The 24,791-nt window shown below is 43.6% G+C and overlaps 1 protein-coding gene across 2 annotated transcripts in view; it reads left to right on the plus strand.

Annotated features, from left to right (window-relative positions):
* The window catches only part of PARD3B (par-3 family cell polarity regulator beta), a 539,269-nt gene that overhangs the window by 268,393 nt on the left and 246,085 nt on the right, over nucleotides 1-24,791 (plus strand). For both annotated transcript variants that reach the window (XM_060281957.1, XM_060281959.1), the window contains exons 17-18: nucleotides 16,038-16,244; nucleotides 18,852-19,104. In XM_060281957.1, coding sequence (XP_060137940.1) covers nucleotides 16,038-16,244; nucleotides 18,852-19,104 — 460 coding nt within the window. The remainder of the gene's footprint in view (nucleotides 1-16,037; nucleotides 16,245-18,851; nucleotides 19,105-24,791) is intronic.

Below are 24,791 nucleotides of genomic sequence, written 5' to 3' on the forward strand. Positions count from 1 at the left end.
TTGTTTTTTAAAGTGCATTCTTCAAATAAACATTGGTGGGGATTTGTTTAATTCTACAGAGAGGTTCGTATATGCAGTTCTCGATGATTCAAACAGAAGTTGACAACGGTAGCTTGTTTTCCAAATTGAAGTCTTTACGTAAGTCCTTTGGGAAGGACCATGGCTCCGTGATAGAGCATCATATCTTGCGTACAGAAGGTTCCAGGAGGTTCAGCCCCTGGGGTTCATGGAGAAGACTGGGGAAAGCTCCCGCCCCAAACGCTGAAGAGCTGCTGGCAGTCAGAGCAGACAGCACTAAGCTGAATGGGTCAGAGGTCTGACTTGGTTTAAGGCAGCTTCTCTGTTTCTATAAACACCTGTGATGCACACACACACACACACACACACACACACACACACACCACAGAGAGTAAAGAAACAATTCCTTAGTAAATTACAAGGGAAACTATTCCTCGCCCCCTCCTTTCCAGCCCACCCACCCAAGAACTGGACATAGTAGAATTTCTTCTTGATGCAAAAGTCTCCTATAGATGCATATATAATCATTAGCATTCTAGAGTTGATTTTCAGCTGCCTGGTAGGATTATAGATTTTCTGCAGGTCACTATAAAGCTCCACAGACTTCCACTGGAACCTCTTCCATCTCTGGTTTCCAGTTTTTTTCTGGTGCTACTGCCTATGCATCTCCCAATATCACCATATATATATTTTTTCTGTTGTCATGGGACCAACGATCCCAAGGGGTTTAAAAACTATTATTTTTTTGAAAAAGCAAACACAGGTTCTTAAGATGCTGGAAACTGTGCCAAATACTAGATTCTTTGCTTACACAGCATCATTACAAAAATGTGGACTTAAAACAGCCTTGGTTCTCCGGATGGGAAGCTGCTAAATCAAATTATTTAGTAGGCGGCGTAAAAATATCCACACATGCTTCCTCTTAAATTTTTATCTGCTGTCTTGTAATCGTTCTGATCATTTTCAGTAAAAGTGTTTGTGGCTGGCGTTGAGTGTTCGTAACATCACCGAAAATTTCTTGGTTTCCTTAACTTAGTCTGGATCCAGGATAGGTAGCTTTGTCTCTGTATAAATCTGTATAAATCTGATGAGAGGTGAACTTCATTTGCAAAGTCAGCCCTTCTTTTGCCTTCTTCCTCAAAATCTTCTTGCCGTGTCATCTTAGTGCGTGTGTGGAAGGCATGGTCATGCGCAGTGCCGGATTTACATATAAGCTAAACAAGCTATAGCTTAGGGCCCCACTCTCTTGGGGACCCCCAAAAAATTTAAAGGAAAAAAACCTGGATGTACATTTCCAAAATATAAGATATAAATAAAACCTACATACGCAACAGTGTTTTGTGTTGTGTAGGCTCCTATGATGTAAGTAATGTGCCCGGCTGCTAGCCTGCTCCCTAAAATATCACTAGTTTGCTCATTTCTATATATATAGGGTAAGGGACGCGGGTGGCGCTGTGGTCTAAACCACAGAGCCTAGGGCTTGCCGATCAGAAGGTCGGCAGTTCGAATCCCCGTGACGGCGGGAGCTGCCATTGTTCAGTCCCAGAGCCTGCCAACCTAGCAGTTCGAAAGCACACCAGTAGATAAATAGGTACCGCTCTGGTGGGAAGGTAAACGGTGTTTCCATGTGCTGCTCTGGTTCGCCAGAAGCAGCTTAGTCATGCTGGCCACATGACCTGGAAGCTGTCTGCGGACAAACGCCAGCTCCCTCAGCCTCTAGAGCGAGATGAGCGCGCAACCCCAGAGTTGCCCGTGACTGGACCTAACGGTCAGGGGTCCCTTTACCTTTACCTTTATATATAGGGTGCCAACATTCTGTATGGACTGGTTGCATGGCAACATGTGCAAATGGCTTTAGATACCTATCAAATCCGTAAATTACCACATAGCATATATTCAACACAAGAAACAGTGACAATTTGTTGTTGACAAAGGGGAGCTAGACATATAAAGGGCCTCATTACCTTCAGTAGCTTAAGGCCTCATCAAACCTAAATCCGGCCCTGGTCATACGTAGTAACCCTTATTCTCAGTTTTAGATGGGTGAAAATAGTGTTAATGAAACAACCCCTGTGTTGTAGACTTGAGTCAAAATACAAAAAAAGAGGCAACACGTCGACCAATTCCACGTGCGAAATATATCTGGTTTTTTTCTTTGTAAACTATAACAACATGCGAGACAGTGATCCAAGGTAATAATACTACAAAACATAAATCAAATAAATATATATCATTAATTATGTCATACATTATATTAAGGCCAATGGCCAGCATGATTACCTTGGATCACTGTCTCGCATGTTGTTATAGTTTACAAAGATAAAAACAGATATATTTCGCCCGTGGAATTGGTCGACGTGTTGCCTCTTTTTTGGGGTGAAAATAGTGTAGCAGTTAATGTGATTAGGAAAACTGATCTGACCTACCACATGATTTCAAGTTATGAGAATGAACTACTAAGGGAAGTGTTTTGATGGTTCCCAACCACCGTTCTTTATGAATCAATAGAGTTAATGAACTCTATTGAGTCTTGGGTGTGTTTGCAACATACTCATGTACAAGCTGATCTCTTGACAACGTTAAAGGCTTGGCTCTGACATCTAGTTTAATTGTCCCTTGACTGGCAAATATTAGTGTCTCACCTGGCGTCAGACTGTGGGGATTCAGGCTATGCAAACTATCCGAATGATAAAGAGCAAGGAAAATAAACACAGGTACTTTATGTTCTCTTAATTCAGGTCCAAGTGGATTTGGATGAAGTGTTTATTTAGTTTTCCGGCTTCCTCAGATGCGCTGCCATATTGATTTCTTTTATTACTGGGAGCAATATAACCTGACCTCTCCCAGATCCAGTATTTTGAAAGCCGTAAATTACTCGTGAGCCGTAACTTTACTTGTGAGCAAGGGCTGAAATCCCGTGAAAGCCTTTTTATTAGTGGAGTCTTGCCCAGTTCTATGTTCTTGTGTCGCCCACGGCAACAATATTTAGAGCTTCTTAAATGAGAGTAAATGTTCGGCAGCTGCAGGAAGAGGTCTAATAAAGTGAGCTCGTAAACATCTCAAGTGTGCAATTGGACTGCACACATCTAAATCGGACTGAGAGTCGGCAGGTGTACAAAAGATTCCCTTCTAATTTGATTTGGCTAGTTCTGCTTTATGCTTCTAGCCTTAACAGTTCCAACTGAGTGGCAAAATTGTGTTGGGTGTTGTTGTTTTTCAAAGTGCGGCTTCAAACATGAAAACGGAATCTTCACGTAACCTCATCTCTTCCCCCTTTACATTAATTTTCCACATTGTGATAATCTCTGTATTTTAGTGTTTTGTTGGAAGCCGCCCAGAGTGGCTGGGGGAACCCGGCCAGATGGGCGGGGTATAAATTATTATTATTATTATTATTATTATTATTATTATTATTATTATTATTTAATAATTCCTCCAAATAGAGCCCCATGCAGGCTTTTTCCCCCAGCCATTCATGTGTGGTTTGAAAAGTTCGATTTTCTGTGAAAATTGGCAGAGCACATTTGAACTTAAATCAGTTGTGTGTTAAATAATGGATTTAGCGAGAGCAGATTTCCATAGCCCAACAAATAGCTCAATAAAACAAAACAAAAAAACAGGAATACTGAAATTGGAAATAATGTTTAAATGGTTGTTCCAGTACTGTACCTAAAAAGTTAATCCTTGCTTAAATTGGTATGGTCACAAGTTGCATGCAAGCCTATCTATAAGTCCCCAAGTCAATCAAAAATATTATTCAAAAGTATCTAAAGTCTGTAAGATTTAATCCCGGCATCCCCAAACTCAGCCCTCCATATGTTTTGGGACTACAATCCCCATCATCCCTGACCACTGGTCCTGTTAGCCCAAATATGATGGGAGTTGTAGTCCTAAAACATCTGGAGGGCCGAGTTTTGGGGTGCTCGATTTAATCTGAGTTTTTAGCATCTTTGGCATAGTTCAGTAGTAGAGAAAGGTGTGACTTGCCTCACATAACAGGTATTCCCTTGGCCAGTCTAAAATGTAGGAAGTTGGCCTTGTTGTATTTTACTGTCAAAGCAGCTCTAGCCCTGTTTCCTAGTTTCTAAATACAGTCAACAACCATGTTGCCGGGGGGGGGGGCATTCCCAGCCCACGCATGCGTTGGCAGAGCACATATAATAAACATGCCCCATTCTGCTCCATCCCAGTTCTGCCCTTTGGGGTGCCATGTTTAGTGATGTTTTCAGTCGCTTCCGGGTTTGGCACAGTGTCTTTTGGACGTGTGTTAAACAGCCGTTTCCTGTACCATTGTAACAACTGTGATTATCCATTAGATATGGGTTAGCAAGTTGTTGTTTTCAATCCAGCCTTTAGAAATGGCAGAATTCAGAAGCCAAATGCTGAAACTGTTCAGTCCCCTGTTTGAAACTTCAGAGAAACAGTGCTTTGACGAAAAGACTTCGTGGGGAGACTTGGGCAGGAATTGCTGCTATCGGAAATATCATTAAGGGCCTTTCCGCACTTGCCATTTATAGTGGAATAGTTGCTGGGTTTGGGTTGAATTTTTTGGCATGTTGCCACACAGTGTCATCATTCAGCTAGTATTCCAGAATAACATACTCAAATGCCCAAAATGGATCCACGATATTTTCAGTTTTGTGGCATGTATACAAGCATCGAGAAATGGTGTGAGAACGCTCTACAAGCTTCCACAATTTCATAAGTTACGAGAAATATCTAAAAAGCATTTTTTTCCAATGACTTGTGGTGGAAGCTAACGTGTGTGCTTATTTAGCAGAAAGCTGAAGAATGCGAACACATTTTACCCTGGCTTTAGTTTGAATGTAGTTATTTTCTTGCACTTTTAACACAGTTGCAGTTTGAATGTCATTAGCAATTGTTTGGTGACAGACAATTGCAATTGTTGAAATATTTCAAGTGCTATAAAAAGAATCTACCAATAATTGGTGGGAGAACATGGAGGCCATCAGTACATTTCTTCTCTGGGTTCTCAGCTGAGTAGAGAGGAGTTTTACTGGCCTTTCACGGTCACAAGTAATCGCTATTCATGAATGAAATTAGAAACTGAAATGTAGCCATTATATGTAGGCAGGTGGTAGGAACAATTTAAATATTAATAAATCTCAGATCTGTAATGAGAGGTTTTAATCAAAGAAGTTCTCCCCATTTTGTGAATTTTGATTCTTGTGATTTATTTATTTATCGCAACCATAAGATTACCCAGACACCTTTTAGTTCTCTTTCCAATTTAGGAGCCTTTGCTTACGGCAAAAGACTAACTAAAAGATAATCGTTATCGCTAATTTCTGAGTATAAGAGGTTTAGCATATTTCTTTGCTTTTATCAAGCCCCTCATAATTCTCTCCATGTTTTCTAAATGAGCCAGTGTTGAAAAGGCCACAACATTAGGAGTGCTCCTGATAGCTATTCAGCTGAAGAGCTCAAATTAAACAGTATGATGAATATTGAAATTCCCTCCGTTGAAGATAACTTTTAGTATCTCTGTAGAGATCGTGCCTGAAAATGTAGATGAGTAATTGACGGGGTGGAACAGAAGAGGAGGAGGCACAGTCTTGAAAAGATTTTACAAAACATTGTGTTCATTTCTAATATATAGCTAATATTGCTTCAAAGTGTGAGTATTCTACTGGTTTCTCCCTATGACTAGGGAGAGCATAACAACTTGGGTAAAGGAATTGAGGGGATACTCATCAAATTTGCAGATGACATCAAACTGGCAGGAGTAGAAGACAGAATTGGGATTCAAGATGACCTTTAACAGATTGGAGAACTGGGCCAGAAATCACAAAATGGATTTCAAGTTTAGTTTAGTTCCCTTCAGCTTCATGCTGTTTTGAGAAAGCGTGTTCTCCATCATGGAGAGCACGTGTTGCGGTGGGGGCAACCAAGACCTCCCTCTGTTTCTGGGCGGGTTAGTATAGTTGGCCACGAATCTGATTGGGTACCCCTCAGTCGCTGGGGAGAATTTGGTGCAGCAATTTTATGAGTGACTGTTGAGGGGCTGTTTATTCCCTGCACGCAGCGTTAAGCTTCCTCTTTTCGCTGCACACATCAGATCACCCGCCCACCTTCCCTATATCTAGGGCTGTTCGCATTGACCTTGCTATGCCTGTCATTGGGTCATCTGCTTTGGGGCAGGGGCCTGGTAGGAATTTTGTCTATTTGGCTGATTGGCTGGTGCCATTTGGTTTTCGCCTTGCTGTTGTTGTTGTTTAGTCGTGTCCGACTCTTTGTGACCCCATGGACCAGAGCACGCCAGGCACTCCTGTTTTGCACTGCCTCCCGCAGTTTGGTCAAACTCATGTTCGTAGCTTCGAGAACACTGTCCAACCATCTCGTCCTCTGTCGTCCCCTTCTCCTAGTGCCCTCCGTCTTTCCCAACATCAGGCTCTTTTCCAGGGAGTCTTCTCTTCTCATGTGGTGGCCTCATTTGGAGCCTCAGCTTCAGGATCTGTCCTTCCAGTGAGCACTCAGGGCTGATTTCCGTAGGAATTGATAGGGTTTTGCCTACTGCGTAGCAAATTGTCACAACTTGTAAGGTTGCGGTTAGGCATTGGTTAATTTGGTTGGTGGAGGGGGTATGGTTGACTGTGCCGGCCCCTCCAGCGCTGCTGCTGCAAGGGTATTCCATTAAAGGAATCCAGGGGCTCGCCATGCTCTTGTCCGAACCCCTGTCTAGGGGTTAGGGCCACACAAGAGCCCCTGGGAGCATTTGGGGAGAGGTGAGAGCATGGCGCCCAGCTCTATGCTCTCCCCAAAAATGTTTTCCCTTACTGACTTTCGCAGGCTTGCAGATGTCAGTTCTGTTCCTACCTCTAGGCGGGAACAGATAGTCGCGAACCAATGCCTAAGCAACCACTCACATTCTGCAATCAGTAAAGTTGTGGCCAAAATTTATGCCAAAAACCTTAAACAAAAATTCTGTGGGATTTGCATCTTTATTTGAGGGTGGCTGTGGGGTCCTCTACACGCAAGAAAAAAAGAAAATAGACTACCTCTGACTACAAGCTGCTTTATATATATGTCTAGTTTGGCAAACACACTACTTTTTTTTAAAAAAAAATGAAACCATTTTCTCTTCTAAAATGGCTGTAATCTCATTATATCCCTTTAACATTTAGATAGTTGAATAACCTGTCTTACACAAATTTTGTTCCTCTGAACTGACTCCCAGAAGCACCTTTTCCTAGCTAGAGTACACAAAGAAATTACCCTATAAGATAAATTAAAATGTCAGCATTTGAAGCACTTGCTAATTTTCTGGCTCTGTTTAGTTTCTCAGTCATTAACCCCACCACTTTGGCTGCCTACTGGCCTTATGTTTCAGGTAGTGTTATCTGCCCTTCTGATATTCTGGTCCTCCTCCTGCAGGCTGGGCAGTTGGGAGACAGAGCTCTGCCAGATTTCTGCTGAAATCCAAGGCTGTGGCTATGAGAGCAGCAAGACCCTCTTGGGGTGATAATGCTGTGGAGCCCTCCATCACAGGCTCAGGTAGTACAGATGTGTAAATAAACAAGGAAGTGGGTTGGGAGAGCAGTTAGCAGCCAGCAGCAATTCAGCTGATTGCAGCTTCTGGGAGCTTCTAACCAGGAGCTCGTGGCAAGAACTTGTAAACAGAGGCATTTCCGAGGGCATTTTGAGAGGGAGGCCTGGAGTTCTGCTTCTCGATGTACGTGGGACCAAGAGACATTGGAGGCGAGGGACCTGTGACACCTATGCTATGTTCGTCTTCCAGGAAAGGAGAGGAGTAGCATCATATGTAAAGGCTGTGTACACTTGCGAAGAGATCAATCACCTGGAACATGGAAGGCAGATGGATAGTTTATGGGTAAAAATGGTAGGAGAGGGAAACAGCCATGACCTTGCCAACAGCCATGAGTGTCTGTTGTAGACTTCCAAGCCAAACTTAGGAAAGGTACTAGAACAGATAATTCAACAGTTGGTCTGTGAGCACTTAGAAAGGATGCTGTGATAACGAAGGCCCAGCATGAGTTTTTCAAAAACAAATCATGCCAGACAAATTTCATTTCTTTTTTGGATAGAGTTACAAGCTTGGTGGATCAGAGGAAAGCTGTGGACATAATATACCTTGATTTCAGTAAGGCTTTTGACCAAGTCCCCCATCATATTATTGCAGAGAACTTGGTAAAATGTGGATGAGATAGCTGGATTTGTAGCTGGTTAGCTGAGTGAACCCAACGAGTACTCCTTAATAGTTCCAGTCATTCTGGGGGAAAAGTGACAAGTGAGATGTTGCAGGGTTCTGTCCTGGGCCGGCTGTTGTTCAACATCTTCATAAATGACTTGGGCGAAGGAATTGAGGGCTCATCAAATTTGCAGATGACACCAAACTGAGAGGGGTAGCTAAAGCTGCAGAAGACAGAATCGGAATTCAAGGATGACCACAACAGATTGGAGAACTGGTCCAAAACTAACAAAATGGATTTCAATAGGGACAAATGTAAGGTTCTACACTTCGGCAGGAAGAACCAGCCTCACAAATATTACAGGAGGAATACCTAGATTGCCAGTAGCATATATGTGAAAAGGGACCTAGCAGTCACAGTAGACCACTAGCTTAACATTAGCAACAGTGAGATGTAGCAGCAAAATAAGCTTATGCTATTCTAGGCTGCATCGTGCAATGGTCCATGGGGTCATGAAGAGTCGGACACAACTAAACGACTAAACAACAACAATTCTAGGCTGCATCAACAGAAGGATAGTGTTCTGATAAAGGAAAGTAATAGTATTACTCTATTCCGCCTTGGTCAGACTCTACCTGGAGTGCTGTGTCCAGTTCTGGGCACCACAATTTAAGAAGGATGTTGACAAGCTGGAATGTGTGCAGAGGAGGAAGTGAGGAAAGAGAAGAATCTGCTACTAGATTGCTACTAGATAGAGGAATATTCAATCTTCCCACACAAATCTAAAATAAGTAATGATGCTAGGTTCCCATAAATGTTTCTTTCTTTTCTTTCTTTCTTTCTTTCTCTCTCTCTCTCTCTCTCTCTCTCTCTCTCTCTCTCTCTCTCTCTTCATTTCATTGTATGTAATTATGCAAGTGTACAAATGGCATCCAAGTCACATTTTGGTCCGACAAATGTTGACAAAGTCCACCACACACACACACACACACCACAAGCTCTCATACTGAGTTTGGTGATGACAACTTCAGAGGCTGCTGAACCTATGCCAAAAAATGGGCAAAGCCACAGGTAAGTTATATTTTGCTCCACCAGCTTAATTAAAAATGGCTCTTGATGTCCAAATGGCAACATATTCTGCCACCTCTGCCTCAGGAACCCTCATGTCAAGTTTGGCAACAATATCTCAAGAGGCATTCAGAGGTATAGAAAATAGACAGACAAACCATTTCCCAAAATATATAGCAGCTACATACGTACACAATAATATAGTATGGTTGTTTCAGATTTTCTTTTCCTTTGAATTTTTCCTTTGGATTTGCTTACACGTAATAGCCGGTCAACACATTTAAGTGATGTTCAGGGCCTCAGTATTTTAATTTCTATTCCAAAATAGCTGCACATTTGAAGGTTTAATTTAGGAAATTTCCAGTGTTGCAAACAACAACAAAAAGTCAGTTTAAATGATTATATAGCCTGAGGAAAAGGGCAACTAAATGTTCAACTATTACTCTACCAAAGAGAATCCTCAGTGAGGTTTAAAAATAAAATAAAATAAATGAGGATAGTTATTTTTAAATGGCAGAACTGAAGGAAGTGACAGGGGGAATATCAGTTTCATTTCAAGTGCTTAGAACGTATAGTTAATCTTTGCCACTTCACTCCGTATTTTGACAGGATCCCTATAAAATGCTGTTAGGCCATAAACTGAACTTAAGACTTCAACTTGTTCTCTAATTTTAGGTGCATTAACAGGAGCTTAAATGATCTAATGAAGTGCTTGACTGAGTTTACTTGTACTGTAACTGTGATGCTTTCCTCTCCTCTCCTCTCCTTTGAAAAAGTACGAAGGAAGAGTACGAAGGAAGGGTGGTTTGAAACGCTAAAAACAGAAAGAAGGTCCTAATTGCTAAAATGAATTCCTCTCTTTTAGGCAAAAACGAACACTTCTAAACTAATGAAAATATGCTGCAAACGCGTGTTTTCTGACATCAAACCAAAATTACTCTAAGCTTCAAATAACAATAGTAATAACAAGCACGTTCATGGGGTTATTTTCAGCTAAGTGCTACTCAGAGTAGACCCAGAGAAATTGATGCATCTCGGTTAATCATGTCTATTGACTTTCATGGGCCTACTCTTATGAGGACAAGCATTTAACACAGGCATCCCCAAACTGCGGCCCTCCAGATGTTTTGGCCTACAACTCCCATGATCCCTAGCTAACGGGACCAGTGGTCAGGGATGATGGGAATTGTAGTCCTAAACATCTGGAGGGCTGAAGTTTGGGGATGCCTGATTTAACACCATCCCTAGGTGTTTTTCAAGTTCACAAATCTTTGCCAGTGCTCGTGAGAATGAGGCGTATTCAGTTCGTGGGTTTTGTATCTCTAGATTCAACATATAGGATGTGGTGGCTGGACAGCATGTGGCGTGTTTTCTGGCTGTGTCAACCGAGTGGCCCTCCTGCATTTCTGCGGCAATTACATTGAGTTGTTCCATCCTATTTGTAACCTGTCTGAGCTAGCTGTGAAACCCAAGGATGTGTCAGGCAGAATTGATAATAGAACCAGGGATCCCTGATCACAGCCATCTGCCCATACTGTATTAGTGCATCAAGAATGATAAATTCAATAAATAAATAATTATCCTTGAGTTATATTTTCAAAGGCAAAAATTGCATTTGTTTTATAGGAATATAAAATGTCTCCCAAGTGTCACTGTGAACACATGGCATCCATCTATATGCCACATTTTAATGCCACATGTCTTTGTTTTGCCTTCACAAGTTGAAACTTGACTTGATAGATGGAAGATATTTCACATTTGCTCTCCATTAGTCTTAATTTAACCCATTCCGTAGTGCCAAAGCGTTTGCAAAGCGTTTACACCACCAACCAGATTGATCAGGGAAAGATCCATTCACATGAAAGGACAAACTGAGCAGAACCATGCCCCTTGCTTCATGTACTGTGATGGCTGCATTATTTGTTTATTTCCCCAAATTTATATCCCACTGTTCTTCAGCCTTGGAACTCAAGGCAGCATACATGAGAGTCCCAGCTGACCACCACCCAGGCTAAGACAAGCCTCAGGCCTGCTTAGCTTCACCAAGGTGGGAGCTACATGTGCCTTCAGATGAGACCATGTTGTTGTTGTTTAGTCGTTTAGTCGTGTCCGACTCTTCGTGACCCCATGGACCATAGCACGCCAGGCACTCCTGTCTTCCACTGCCTCCCGCAGTTTGGTCAGACTCATGTTGGTATCTTCGAGAACACTGTCTAACCGTCCTCTGTCGTCCTCTGTCGTCCCCTTCTCCTTGTGCCCTCCATCTTTCCCAACACCAGGGTCTTCTCTTCTCATGAGGTGGCCAAAGTATTGGAGCCTCAGCTTCAGGATCTGTCCTTCCAGGGAGCACTCAGGGCTGATTTCCTTAAGAATAGATAGATTTGACCTTCTTGCAGTCCATGGGACTCTCAAGAGTCTCCTCCAGCACCATAATTCAAAAGCACCCATTCTTCGGCGATCAGCCTTCTTTATGGTCCAGCTCTCACTACCATCACTACTGAGAGATGAGACCATGCATCACCCCAAAGCCCAAAACTGATACTCTACATGGAGTTGGGAACAGCATAGGGCTTTTAAAACATTTATCAGCGTCTTTAAGTTGGTAGTAAAAACATGGTTTCGGCTGGGTCCTCCTAGATGTACACAATGAAACAGCATGTCTTTGCTTAAATACCCGACTCTGAACACATCTCAGGTTCCTTCCAATGAGATAGCTTGGGGTGGATCCAAGAAGGTTTCTGGAACATCGAAGTGCCAATGTTCTATATCAGAGTTTCCCAAACGGCTCTCCAGCTGTTTCTGGACTACAATTCCCATCATCCCTAGCTAGCAGGACCTGTAAGGAGAATAATTCCTTTCTCCTTCCTCTCATTATCTTAAGCACACATGGCCACAGACGCTGTGTACACAAGTAGTGTTTTCAGTGGTATTTCATTCGTCTTATCAATCACGCTAGTTTACTTTTGTCCAAATAATAATGTTACATTCTGGAAAAAAGACATTGCACATGCTCAGAGACACTCTCCTTATTATCCTTATATATCTAAAAAAAATCTCTCTCAAAGATGAGCATGAACACTGAAAGCAGATATTGAGGCTCAGTCCCAGCTCCGATTAAGCCCTGCAAGAGAATCTTATATTTTGAGCTGTGCAGTGATTTTCCTGTCGAAAGCTAGCAATCAAAGCTGTTTTCTCGCTGAAAAGCAGCCTGGCTTTTTCCTCTGCTGATCAGAAAAGCTTTTACTTTATCTGTTTCTTCTCCAGTGATTATGCCCCTCTTTTCTGCTGTTCCTTCCAAGCCTCAAATGTGCCCTGCTCTACTTCTCACTGATGCTTATGCCTTGAATAATTTCAAGCACCTTTATGTTGCAAGCAAGGCAGTGCTCAAAATCCATTTCAGCAGTTGCTAATTTGGCAATAATGGTAGTCTCCACAATGGCAATTAATGAACAAAGGAAGCTTGCACTTTGTGACCTAGCAACCAGGTTCCCCTTTAAACTGGTTCCTCTCTCCCTCTCTCCCTCTCTCCCCTACACCATTGTACACTAGATGTCATATTCCTCAGGGAACAGCAATGCTAAATTGCTTTGTGTGTTGCTGATCTTTCATCATTTGGTGGCAATGCTTACGCACCCCTCCCTTTCCTGGTTCAGTTAATCACTTTTATTTTAGATAATCTACACACACACACACACACACACACACACACACACACACACACACACCGGTATTGCTTGATGCAGGTTCAATTCACACAAGCAGCCATTTGAAGCTAAACTTGTACCTGTTGTGCTTCCTTCCATTTTATCAATCACCATTTGTATCATTATCATTTGTTCCATATACAGTATAACACTATAGCACAAATTATTTGTATGTTTTAAATGACAGAGTGGGGTAGAGGACTTTCCCCCCAGCCACTACTACCTCTTCTTCTTCTTCTTCTTCTTCTTCTTCTTCTTCTTCTTCTTCTTCTTCTTCTTCTTCTTCTTCTTCTTCTTCTTCTTCTTCTTCTCTAGCAGGATGTGTGTGTGTTTGTGTGTGTGTGTAGCTGAAACGTGGTTGAGCACTAATTAAAAGGTTAATTTAAAAATGCAAATATTGTGCTAAAATAGTGACCACTGCAAGTGGTTATAGTAAGTGTGTACTAAGCTGTGTTTTGTTCACCTGCCCCATACTCTCTCTGCCCAGGTCAAATCCCTCCCTTGAGGAAGGGTGAAAAAGTAGTTCTAAAGCAGGCATCCCCAAACTTCGGCCCTCCAGATGTTTTGGACTACAATTCCCATCATCCCCGACCACTGGTCCTGTTAGCTAGGGATCATGGGAGTTGTAGGCCAAAACATCTGGAGGGCCGCAGTTTGGGGATGTCTGTTCTAAAGGCATCTACACCTATGCAAGTTTTGCTACTCTTCATTCTTCCTCTTCAGAAAATAGTAGGGATTTCTGTGGTCTGAGAGTATGACAGTAATTACGAAGTTGTCTGGATGAGCAATCAAAGCAGTCCCTTTTGTGTGAAAGTGTTCTCGGCAAATCACCACTCATGAACAACCACTACAGAAGCAAGAAATTCCTACAAAACGGGTTCTGGCTGTAGTTCCACTGTGGGCTATGCAGCTCTTGTGCAAAAGGAAGGAACTGGCAGGGAAGAAAGAATACCTACTGCTTCCTCTTTATTAATTTATTTTAAAAAAAATGCTGTCTCATAAAGTGCAATGAAATGCGTAATAATCAGTATCTTGCTAGAAATATTTATGTTTAATTCATGGAGACCATGCTGATAATTTGATAGCATAGCACCATGTTTGGCAGGCATAGCTTAGAGCTGAGTTATTAAAAAACTTTGCAAGGATTCACAGGTTTGCTAATTTTCATCCATACGCTAAAAAGAAAACATTACTTTTGAGAAATAATTACCAGTATACATTCCCAGAATTCTTTTTTTGTTAGCAGCCAGTACAGAGGTACACACAAAGGGACATTTGTTTCAAGTCTTGATCTGAAGGTTAGAGGGTGGTTTTCATTTCCATTGTAGCATTGGCAGTGCCGTAGCATGGGTTGTCAGTGCCTGGGGCCGCACAAAGGGTGGGAAACAGACTGAGTACACATGTGCATTCAACTGCCTAACAGCGTCCGCGTCACCCAGGTGATCGCAGCCGCAGAGATAAGAAAAATTGTTCCGTTGTCTGGAGAGGTCACTTCCTGGTTTGCATGGAGAAGCCGTTATCATCGGATCCCGGTGACGGAAGTGTGCAGGTGTACTGAGGCAACATTGGGTGTTGAAATTTGGAACCTGTCAGGGGTTGTTGCGGCTACTCTAGAGTAACGACTCTCCACATACCTGTCTTTTAACAGTCTTTATTGGTGCACTCTATTTACAGTGTAACGGGGTGTTGGAAACATGTCTTCTCATTCCGATGCAGAATCAGGCACTGCCCCCCTGCGCGACTTCCTCCAACATAAGAGTCGCGGGACAGTGAATCTACTCCCCTTTCTTCTCCTCCGTAATTCCGGAACCGGGGGGAAAGGTCTACGCTCCGTGCTTTCCCTTTCCCTTTCCCCTCTTCTCTCTTCCGCTTGTGGAGCAGGGTCTCTCCCATGCTGTTAGAGACCTGGCACTCTCTCTCTCCGTTTCCTGACTAGCCTCTCCAGAGCTCGCGCTTTCCTCGCTGCTTGGGGAGGAGCTACTTCTGATGAGAGGGGGAGGTACTCTATACTCTCTTCCCCTTACAGAACCCATAACAATTTTGCACCCGGGGAAACTGCCCCTGTGCCTCACACCCCACACCACTGAGCGCTGGGCTGGGTAGAAAGGTTAAACGCCTAAGGATGAAAATTGATGCAATGAGGATGAAAATTGCCTCTGTGTGCTTCTTTTGGGGCATCACCACCACCACAAATTTGGGCCAGGGCTGGCAGGGCTTTGTGGGCTGGCAGCTCCCCACTCCTGCTTTCGCTGTAAGCAGGCAGAGATGCTTTAGCTGGCTTAAGGAACTTGGCCTGCCTCGGCAAAGAGTCACTGGACTTAAAACATGATGGGGCTCAATAATAAACTGCTTTAAAGCACCTTTTTGAGAATTTCCCCATCACTTTGCTCATGTGCTGTTACCTTCCCTTAGTTAATGTTGTGTAGACCTGCTCCGTAGCTTCTCTTACATATCTAGTTCTTTTTATCTGGCAACTTGTGCTTTGATTCGATCCAGTCTATTTAATCTTCTCTCTCTCCCACTCTTCCGGGGGAGTCTAGTTTAGTCTTGAGAGACACCGCAGTTCCCCTCGGTGGCTCAAACAAGCCAACACTGAGGCTTCTGGATATGAGAATGCCAACTTGCTTTATGACTGACCTGCCTCTGTGCCAAAAATGGAGGGTGTAAATTACCTAACGGAAAGGAATTAATGTGAACTTTTTCTTAAAGGGAAAGGCTGAGCAGTAAAAGGGGATTGCATACAAATCTCAGTGTAATGGGCTGATGAAGTTAGGATTTCTGGGATTATAACAGGAGAGTGACTTCCTTTGTAAAATCCGTATTCATTCATCTTAGCAAAATAGCTCCTTTTATCCCCTACTCCTTTGGATTGATTCTCTGGAGGGTTCAGAATACTAGTACTGTGTTTGAGTTACATACGTTTTTTGGGTTTGTTTTTTTTACAAACCTAATGTATTCGATTTAAAAGCCCTGATTAGTTTAGAGTACAAGAAGTGACTTCCAGTTGTGTAGCTGGAAAATCTAAGGTTTAAAAAGTGTACCGAGTAGTCAAATATTTCTCGCTCTCTTTCTTCAGTGTCTTCTGGAAAGGACATTGGTCCCACCCTGGGTTTAAAGAAGTCAAGCTCTCTAGAGAGTCTTCAGACTGCTGTTGCTGAAGTGAAAAAGAACGAGCTTCCTTTCTATAGGCCCAGACCTCACATGGTCCGTGGCAGAGGGTGCAATGAGAGTTTCCGAGCTGCTATTGACAAATCTTATGATGGACCTGAAGATATGGCAGAAGGTATTCTTTACTTCTATTTTCTGCTTCGGAAAGTTTCCATTTTCTCCCGGTTTGAGCTGAAATGCTTAAGAGCTTTGAATGAAAGCCTGAATTCAGTATACATTCTTGTGGGTCCTGACTAAGCTGACAAAATCATGGAAAAGATCATTTAGGTCAGTAGTTTCCAACCTGTGGGCCCCGGACTCCTGGGGAGCTAAAGAATCATCCCAAGAGGTCTGCAACAAGTAACGCTCCTCCAGCCAGCCCTCAATTTCCACTGCTGCTCATCCGGCAACAGGAATTCATCTCACTATGGCAGTGGTTCCCAACAGGTGGTCCGGGGACCCCCAGGGGTCCGCGAGCTATGCAGAGGGGTCCGCAAGATGCTAAAAAATATATTAAATATATTTCGTATGATAACAGATTTTTTGTTTTGGCCGCTTCCTGCATGAGCAGAGTCTAGCGCAAAACTAGAATTAGATAGAGGCAGTAGTTCTGCTGTATGCCGTTAGGTGGCGCTTTACAAACACTACTGTTTTGCAATGAGGCAGTGCACGCATTCTACTAACTCTCACCTCCCCAAGATGCTTTGCGCGCGTCGGCTTCATTTGTGCGCTACTGCGCAGGTACCCTGTCTTCTCCATTCCCCTCCCTCCTCCCTGACGCGCACTGCCTCTTTGCAAAACAGTAGTGTTTGTAAACAAAGTGTTGTTTTTCGCGGAAGCTACAGTTTGCGTAGTTAAAAATGGACCGTTGGTTAAAAAGTGGTTCATCTCATAAGAACTGAAAATTAAAACTAACTGTATACTGATGGAGTACTCTGTTGTAACTGTAAAAAACGTATAAATATAAAATATAAAAAGACTCTTAATTTGGCTCTCACTTTTTAATTTTAGGATTAGGAATTAATGGGGGTCCTTGTCACAATAGCGGCTCGATGAGGGGTCCTCGAGAAAATTTTGTTGGGAACCCCTGCACTATGGCATAGGCTAAAGCAGAGGCAGAACATGGACCAGAATGCGGGAGGCTGAGAGGGAGGAGCTTGCTGCTGACTTGCAGCCAATCAGCAGCCACCAAGAGCTATTCAAATGCTGTGACTTGACCAATGATGGTGGATGGTGCCTTGCCATTCCTGCCTCTGTGTAGAATTGGGGAGGGGGGCAATTCCTCAGCAGAGGCCATCATATCATGCTATTGCTGTGGGAAGAGAGTCGCCTGGTGAAGATGCAGGCCAGGACACACCCTTCCGGCACCTTTCCCGGGAAGAAGGTCTGCAGGGGGGGTCACCACCTTCTCTTTCTCCATCTTTCCTTCCCTTCTCCATTTTTTGGAGACTTTGCCTGGTTTAGTTCAGTTGGTTCCACAGGCTGTGGAGCCTGTGAAATGGAGTTGCCCTTTCCACTGTAGGGAAAGTAGATTCCACCCGTGAGAGTAGCGAAGTGCAAGGGTTAGGACAGGTTTGCAGGTGACTAACAACACATTGGGGGGGGGTCCTACAAATGTTACTCTGGAGGTTCCTGGAGGCTGTAATCCTAAGCATCCTTTGAGGGTTTAGGGTGGGCAACCTGTGCCCCACCTGTCCTAGGGGAACCAGCCTCCACAGAGTTCCATTGCTTTGGTCCACCCTGGTACATATGGTGAAGAACCCTCATAAATAAATAGCAGATCTGGAGCTATGGCTGTCATTTAGGGAGTGCCTGTTGCCTCAGCCTCAGCTGGCCCATGCAGCTCAATATGTCCCAGGCAGCTTACGCAACCTGAATGGATGGCTTTCCACAGCGTTTAGGTATGTGTCCCCTCCCAATTACCCATGTTCCCATTTACTTTTGATTTTTATGTATATTTCTTTGTTTGCCTTTGTTCCCTTTCTTCACCTGTGGGGAACAGGACAGACATAAGTAAGGGGTGGAGGTGCTTTCTGCCTTAGACCACATAGCTGTGAGACGCAGCCCGCCAGATGAAAAGCCGTGCGTTGCAATACCCAACCAGGAGTTTTGAAAAGCTGCCAAATATACATACACAAAATGTGGACTCACAAATGTTGAGGTTCACTTACGCTCTCCGTCACTGAAATAATCCATGACTGTGGGTGTTCCAAAAGGGAGTATACCTGTACAGTCGTACCTTGGAAGTCGAACGGAATCCATTCGGGAAGTCCATTCATTCGACTTCCAAAGCGTTCAAAAACCGCAGCGTGGCTTCCGATTGGCTGCAGGAAGCTCCTACAGCCAATCAGAAGCTGCAGAAGCCCCGTCAGATGTTTGGCTTCCAAAAGAATGTTCGACTTTGATCATTTGGGAGCCAAAACATTTGAGAACTAGGCTGTTTGAAAAACAAGGTACAACTGTATTTTTAAAACTTAGAAGGGCCAACAAGCCTACACTAACAGTGTATTTCCCTATCTACCTGTTATCAAATGGAATAACTAGGAAATAAGAACGCATAATTAGTCTTTTCTTAATTTGCAACAAAGTCTGGCTGAAATTAACTGGCTATGTTTGATAGCCCTTTTAATTCAGTGTGCATATATTATAGGACACTGCATATGGACAGCAACCCTGCAATTTCCATGTGTTCGTCATAAACACCTCTTGTTTGTACTTATTGATTATCTTTCTCCTCTTGCAGATGGTCCGTCTGATAAAAGCTCTCTCTCAGATCAGGAAGCTCATAACTTTGAATCAGCCCTTCACATGAAGGTTGAGTTAGAGGATGTGGAAGCCAAGGCAAAGAAACACAAGAAGGCAAAAGAGAAAATGAAAGATAAGAATAAAAAAGCAAATCTGAAGCTCAAATCTAAAACAAAAGAAAAGGACAAGAAGGAAGAAAATGAAGACCCAGAAAGGAAAACAAAGAAGAAAGGTCTGGGTGCCATGTTGAGGTAAAATACATTTTTCTCCCTCCGTCAATTACTATTATGCCAGATGGATATTTATTTCTTTATTACCGCCGACTCAAGGAGTTAGGAAAATATTCAGATGCTTGGTCCTTCACACTCAGTGTTCTCTGCACTAACCTTTTTAGGTTTCTAATAGAAGTATTGCCTGAGGTTTATCTAGATGCCAGGGATTAAAGCTGGAATCATTTTGCACACAGAGATGGTGCTCCTTCAGGGAAGGAAAGCTTTTCCCCCAGACAGATTGTAACTGATAGTCTTTCTTCTACAAACCCAGCACTGTCTCCACAGAACCACAGTGAACCACATTTGCTATTGACAAAAGGCCACTTTGATTGCTAGTTTCCTTTATTGAGCAATTAAACTCAATACCAAGAATGTGCATTTGCAACACAGGCCTCTTAATTCTTTCCTTAAAGTTTGTTACCTACCTTTCTTTTCTTTTCTTTAGAGAAAAAAAGCCAGGTCACAACAAACAAAGCTATTTAACTACATAGGATAGACCACATAGAGCCAAATTTGGTTTGGCAAAATAAAATAAAATAAAAAATGTCTAAATGTCTGTAAGACTGGAGCTTCTGTGCGCTTCTCTTGAGATGGTGTTCTGTGGATTCGTTGCCATCGTGGAAAATAATGTGTCATATATCAGTAGAAAGAGAAGGGGATCATAGCTAAGCACTTCTATAAGATCTAAGGGCACAGGGAAGCTCAGAGACGAATGCACATTCTCTAATTTGACATGAAAGGAAAAGGTAGTGTCTGCCAAAGATGATAGATGTTTTTCGCATCTAGGAAAAGGTTGCATAGGAAGTGTCCTTAAGGAGTTGGTTTTACACAGGTCTCCAGGCTACATGTTTTCCAATAAATACCTTCCTGTTATCAGTGTGCCCTTCATCCTGGAAGAACATTACCAACAATGTACAGTTGCACTTCTGTGCAGAAAGGCTAGGATCCCTTTTGGAACACTAACCATTCTGCTACCCTGAAATGCATGCACACACAGAGTTAGGGACCCTCTTGAGCAAAACCCAGTGACATTACAATAGGAAGGGGGGGGAATTGATTGCTCTAATTCTCAGTAGTTCTTCTATGTCAGGCACGTCCAACTCCCAAGAGACTGCGATCTACTCCCAGGATAAAAAAACTGGCAGTGATCTACCCATTGTCATTGGAGAAAGGAGGAGCATGGGTGGGTGGAAGGAGAGGTTGTTGAGGTTTTTTGGGGGGAAGACTGACCAAAATTGTTGAGCTTTTTGGAGGGAGGAGAGACCAGAGTTGTTGAGCTTTTTTAAAAAGGGGAAATGCCATATTTCGCTAACCGGAAAATCAACATCAAACACACACACGCACCAAAATAGACAATCATCGTATCCTCATTCAACTGCAGCAAGTGCCAAACTACTGCCCACATGATGCGACATAGAGAGTGGGGAGGGGAAAACATTCCTTCCCCATTCCCCCCCCCCCAGCGATCGATAAGGATCCCACGATCCACAGCGATCTACCGGGATCACCCGGGGATCTACCTGCCGATTGCGGTCGACTGGTTAAACATGTCTGTTCTATGTGAATGGGCATCTCAGGATGCTTGCTGTATAAAATGCTCAGCATTTCAGACACGGGGTTTGTGTTTCTAAATCTCGCCGTTATTTTGCTTTCTGGGAGAGAATTTCATTTCCTCCCACTGTGTGGGTCACTGCGAAGCATCGAGCTGATTCTCTGCCTTTCTGTGGGGCATTGTGTTGTAGGCAATTTGCGCATGGCCATAAGACAGGATTCTCCCACTTGGAGCATGGTGCTAGGTTTTTTCATCTGGGGACCCGGGGCGTAGAGAAGGTACTGGAGATTACTGCACAGATGCTCCCTGGGTTTTGTTTTATGAACTGTCTGCTTCTTCTGCAGCTCTGCACATTTTAGTTGATTCACTTCTCTCCAGCTTTATTTGTGAGCCGATCAAATTTTTGTCTCCAGTATCTGCTTATAACTCTGCTCACTTGCACCCCTTAAGCCTCTGGCAAGATTCATTCTTTCTGAATGGTCAGCTGTGATCCACATTTTATACAGCAAATGTTTGCCGTACATGTCAACAGCGCTGTTTGCACGTGGAGACCTTTTAACCACCCCCCAAAATAAATTCAGACAAGACTCAAAATGGTGGTTTGGTTTTTGGCAGAGTTTAGGCCACAACTTTGTTGATTACAGAAAGTGAGTGGTTGCATAGGCTCTGGTTCGACTAGCTCCCTGCACCCTTGCAGGCAGCACTGACCCTGGGCACCAACCATAGGTCAGCCTCGGGTGAACACCTGGGACAGTGGCAAGCAGGGGCCCTGCTAGGCCTCCAGCCAGATGAGCCCTGGACTCAGGCTCCGGGCACAACCCCTCACAGGGAATACCAACCACGAGTCTGTGGATTCCTTTTAGAGCAGGGGACCCCAAACTAAGGCCCGGGGGCAGGATGCGGCCCAATCGCCTTCTAAATCCGGCCCCCGGATGGTCCGAGAAGCAGCATGTTTTTAAATGAGTAGAATGTGTTTTTTTATTTAAAATGCATCTCTGGGTTATGTGTGGGGCCTGCCTGGTGTTTTTACATGAGTCGAATGCATCCTTTTATTTAAAATGTATCTCTGGGTTATTTGTGGGGCATAGGAATTCATTCATTTTTTTTTCAAAATATAGTCTGACACCCCCCCCCACAAGGAATGAGGGACAGTGGACCGGCCCCCTTGCTGACCCCTGTTTTAGGGGAATACCCAGTGCATAGGGATGGTGAGAGCGTTCTCCCATCCCTATCACCTGAACCAGAGCCTATCCACAACTTTACAAGTTGTGATGATTTGCTACGTGGCAGGCAAAACCCAAGTGGCAACAGCCAAGCAGCCAAGTGGGGGAAATTCCTGCCATGCCCCTGTCCCAATGACAGGCGACACACGGCGGCATAGCAAGGTCAAGCGCGCAAGCCCTAAAATTAGGGAGAGGTGGGCGGGTGTTCCGATGCACAGAGCCCAAAAGAGGAAGCTCAGGGACAAGTAAAGGTAAAGGGACCCCTGACCATTAGGTCCAGTCGTGACCGACTCTGGGGTTGCACACTCATCTCGCATTATTGGCCTAGGGAGGCGGCGTATAGCTTCCAGGTCATGTGGCCAGCATGACAAAGCCGCTTCTGGCAAACCAGAGCAGCACATGGAAACGGCGTTTACCTTCCCGCTGTAGCGGTTCCTATTTATCTACTTGCATTTTGATGTGCTTTCGAACTGCTAGGTTGGCAGGACAAGTGCATGGGCTTAAATAGAGGTCCCTCGATTGCTTTGACTGGCGTCCCTTTTGCCCAATTGCTCTCGAGATCGAGGGACCTCCAATAGGGTGTTGTGGCTATCCCAACGTTCCCACCCACAACACAGGGTCTGGTTGCCAGTTCCCAATGCAACACATGCCCTCTTGTTAGGGAGGACCCGATTTTTTCTAGAAGAAGAGGTGCTGGAACTCACCATGACCGCCTCCCTCTTAGAATGACAATGGTGCCCACCTGAGAGGTGCCGGAACTGAGTTCCGGTTGAAAAAAAAAAAGCCCTGCAGGTTAAGTACAAAAGGGCAATGTGGTACTTCAGATGGCTCTGACCACTGATAAAAGCAAACATGAGGACTTTGAAAATGCACAGAGACAGAGCTCAAGGCTTTAGGGTAACCCAGACAGTTGGGAGGTGTTTCCTGGGACTGTGCTCAACGACTTTGGCACACACAAAAAATCACTTTTTGAAATATGGCAGCCCCAACTTATCAAGTTTCTAGAGCCTTACAAATGAGTGGAGTTACAGGCTCTGGACAACACTGCCTTGGAATATATTTTGCTTCCTTGCTAAAAGTTTTTGAAGCTTTTGTAAAGCTGAATGTATGGTGTGTCGTCCCCGTCCCGTCCCCCCACCTCGAAACACCATTATACAAATCACGCTGTGACAACCGTGTAAAATGCATGTTGTGTTTCTACTTAGCAAAGCAGGAACTTTAATCTTCCAATTCTTATGACAACCCCATCCGACGCAATTTGGGTCAGTGTGAAGACGGTAATCCGTTTGTCACTTTCTTAGTGCTTAACTGCGCTTAACACAGTGCTTGCTCATCCAAATGGGTATTATGTGAAAGCATATTCTCGGGTTTGCTGAATTGGATGGTGGGTATTAAGTTCTTAATTTGTGGCCTAGTTAGTCTAGTTGCCTGACCTGAAATCATCTCAGCCAGTGTGTTTTCCTTACTGCAAAGCCAAAGCTTTGAGTTCATTTTTTAAAAAAAATAAGTTAAATAAAAGCTAGACCTTTTAAATCACCGAGAGAAAACGGCATCTGTCACGGTGTGCTGTTGCTCTGTGGCCTGATCCCAGAACAGTTGTTAGAGTCATGGTGTATAATAAATGTAATGTGACTGTAGCCCTGCTATTACCTTTTTCCAGATAGTGGTTGTAAAAATCCTGGGTTTACCCTTCACTTTTTATGGGTATGAAGGTAAGTTAGCTAATGGACTGCAGCCATACCAATGAAAATTTTAATAGCTAGCTCCCTATAGGCAGCCAATAGGTTGGAGTCATGATGTTTGGGTTTTATAAAGTATACAGCCCAACTGGATATTGGGCATATTCGGTGGAGAAAAGAAGGAAAACCATGTATGTGCAATGCAGGGCTCCAAACATCGTATTACGTTTCCATGGTATATTCGAAATGCCATTAGCCTAGCACTCTCTCTCTTTCCACAATTGGATTAGCCTGGATATGTTCGTCGTGATGGTGGCTCTTCTGGGGGAGCATTGATAAACAGTCCTGACCCATAGCAGAGGGGTATCTCACTGGAAAACAGTTTTCTCTTATGTGTTACTCCATTGGGTGTGCAGGAACAATTAATATAGTGTCTAATAAGACTTGTACCCACTCTTTTCTTCTTTGGAAATATTACATTTTCCTACTCACAATTAATCTTAGAGTATTTACTTTCCCTTTCAGGGTGTGAAGGTAGTAGTTTGTTGTTTGTCTAAATGATTTGCTAGTGTTGCTTTGAGCTAAGCACCTGGATTCCCCCCCCCCCATTTTAGTTAGAAGAGAAGAAACATTTTCATTATCAAATGAAATCCCTTTTTTCACCTCTTACTTTTTTATGGCCAGCGGTGTTGCCTCTGTAATAGTAAGGTAGAATAATAGTCATCCTTTGGCTTAAACTAACTCCCTGCTTTTACAGCCCTCCAAGAGGGATGCACCAGCCGTGAACTGGTTTTTGCGGTTCTTTGTGTGCCTTAGCAGATTTTCACAGGTCATTGATGCTGTTGTTTTTTTGGAAGTGTGCCAGTCACCTCTGGATATGCTGCCTGCAATACCTGTCCCTGCCCTCAATATTAAGTTCCCTACTCCCTTCATATGGGTGATACATATGGGTGATCACCAGTGTTGAAGCAACGATTCTTCAACATCAACTTTGTTGGACTGGTCATGTTGTGCGGATGCCTGATTATCGTCTTCCAAAGCAACTACTCTATTCCAAACTTTAAAATGGAAGGCGTAATGCTGGTGGTCAACAAAAGAGGTTTAAAGACTGTCTCATGGCAAATCTTTAAAAATGTAGTATGAACACCAACAATTGGGAAACACTGGACTGTGAGCGCTCCAGTTGGAGAAGAGCCTTTACCAAAGGTGTCC

The sequence above is a fragment of the Zootoca vivipara genome, chromosome 1 (assembly GCF_963506605.1).
Source record: "Zootoca vivipara chromosome 1, rZooViv1.1, whole genome shotgun sequence".
In the NCBI taxonomy this organism is placed as follows: Eukaryota; Metazoa; Chordata; class Lepidosauria; order Squamata; family Lacertidae; genus Zootoca; species Zootoca vivipara.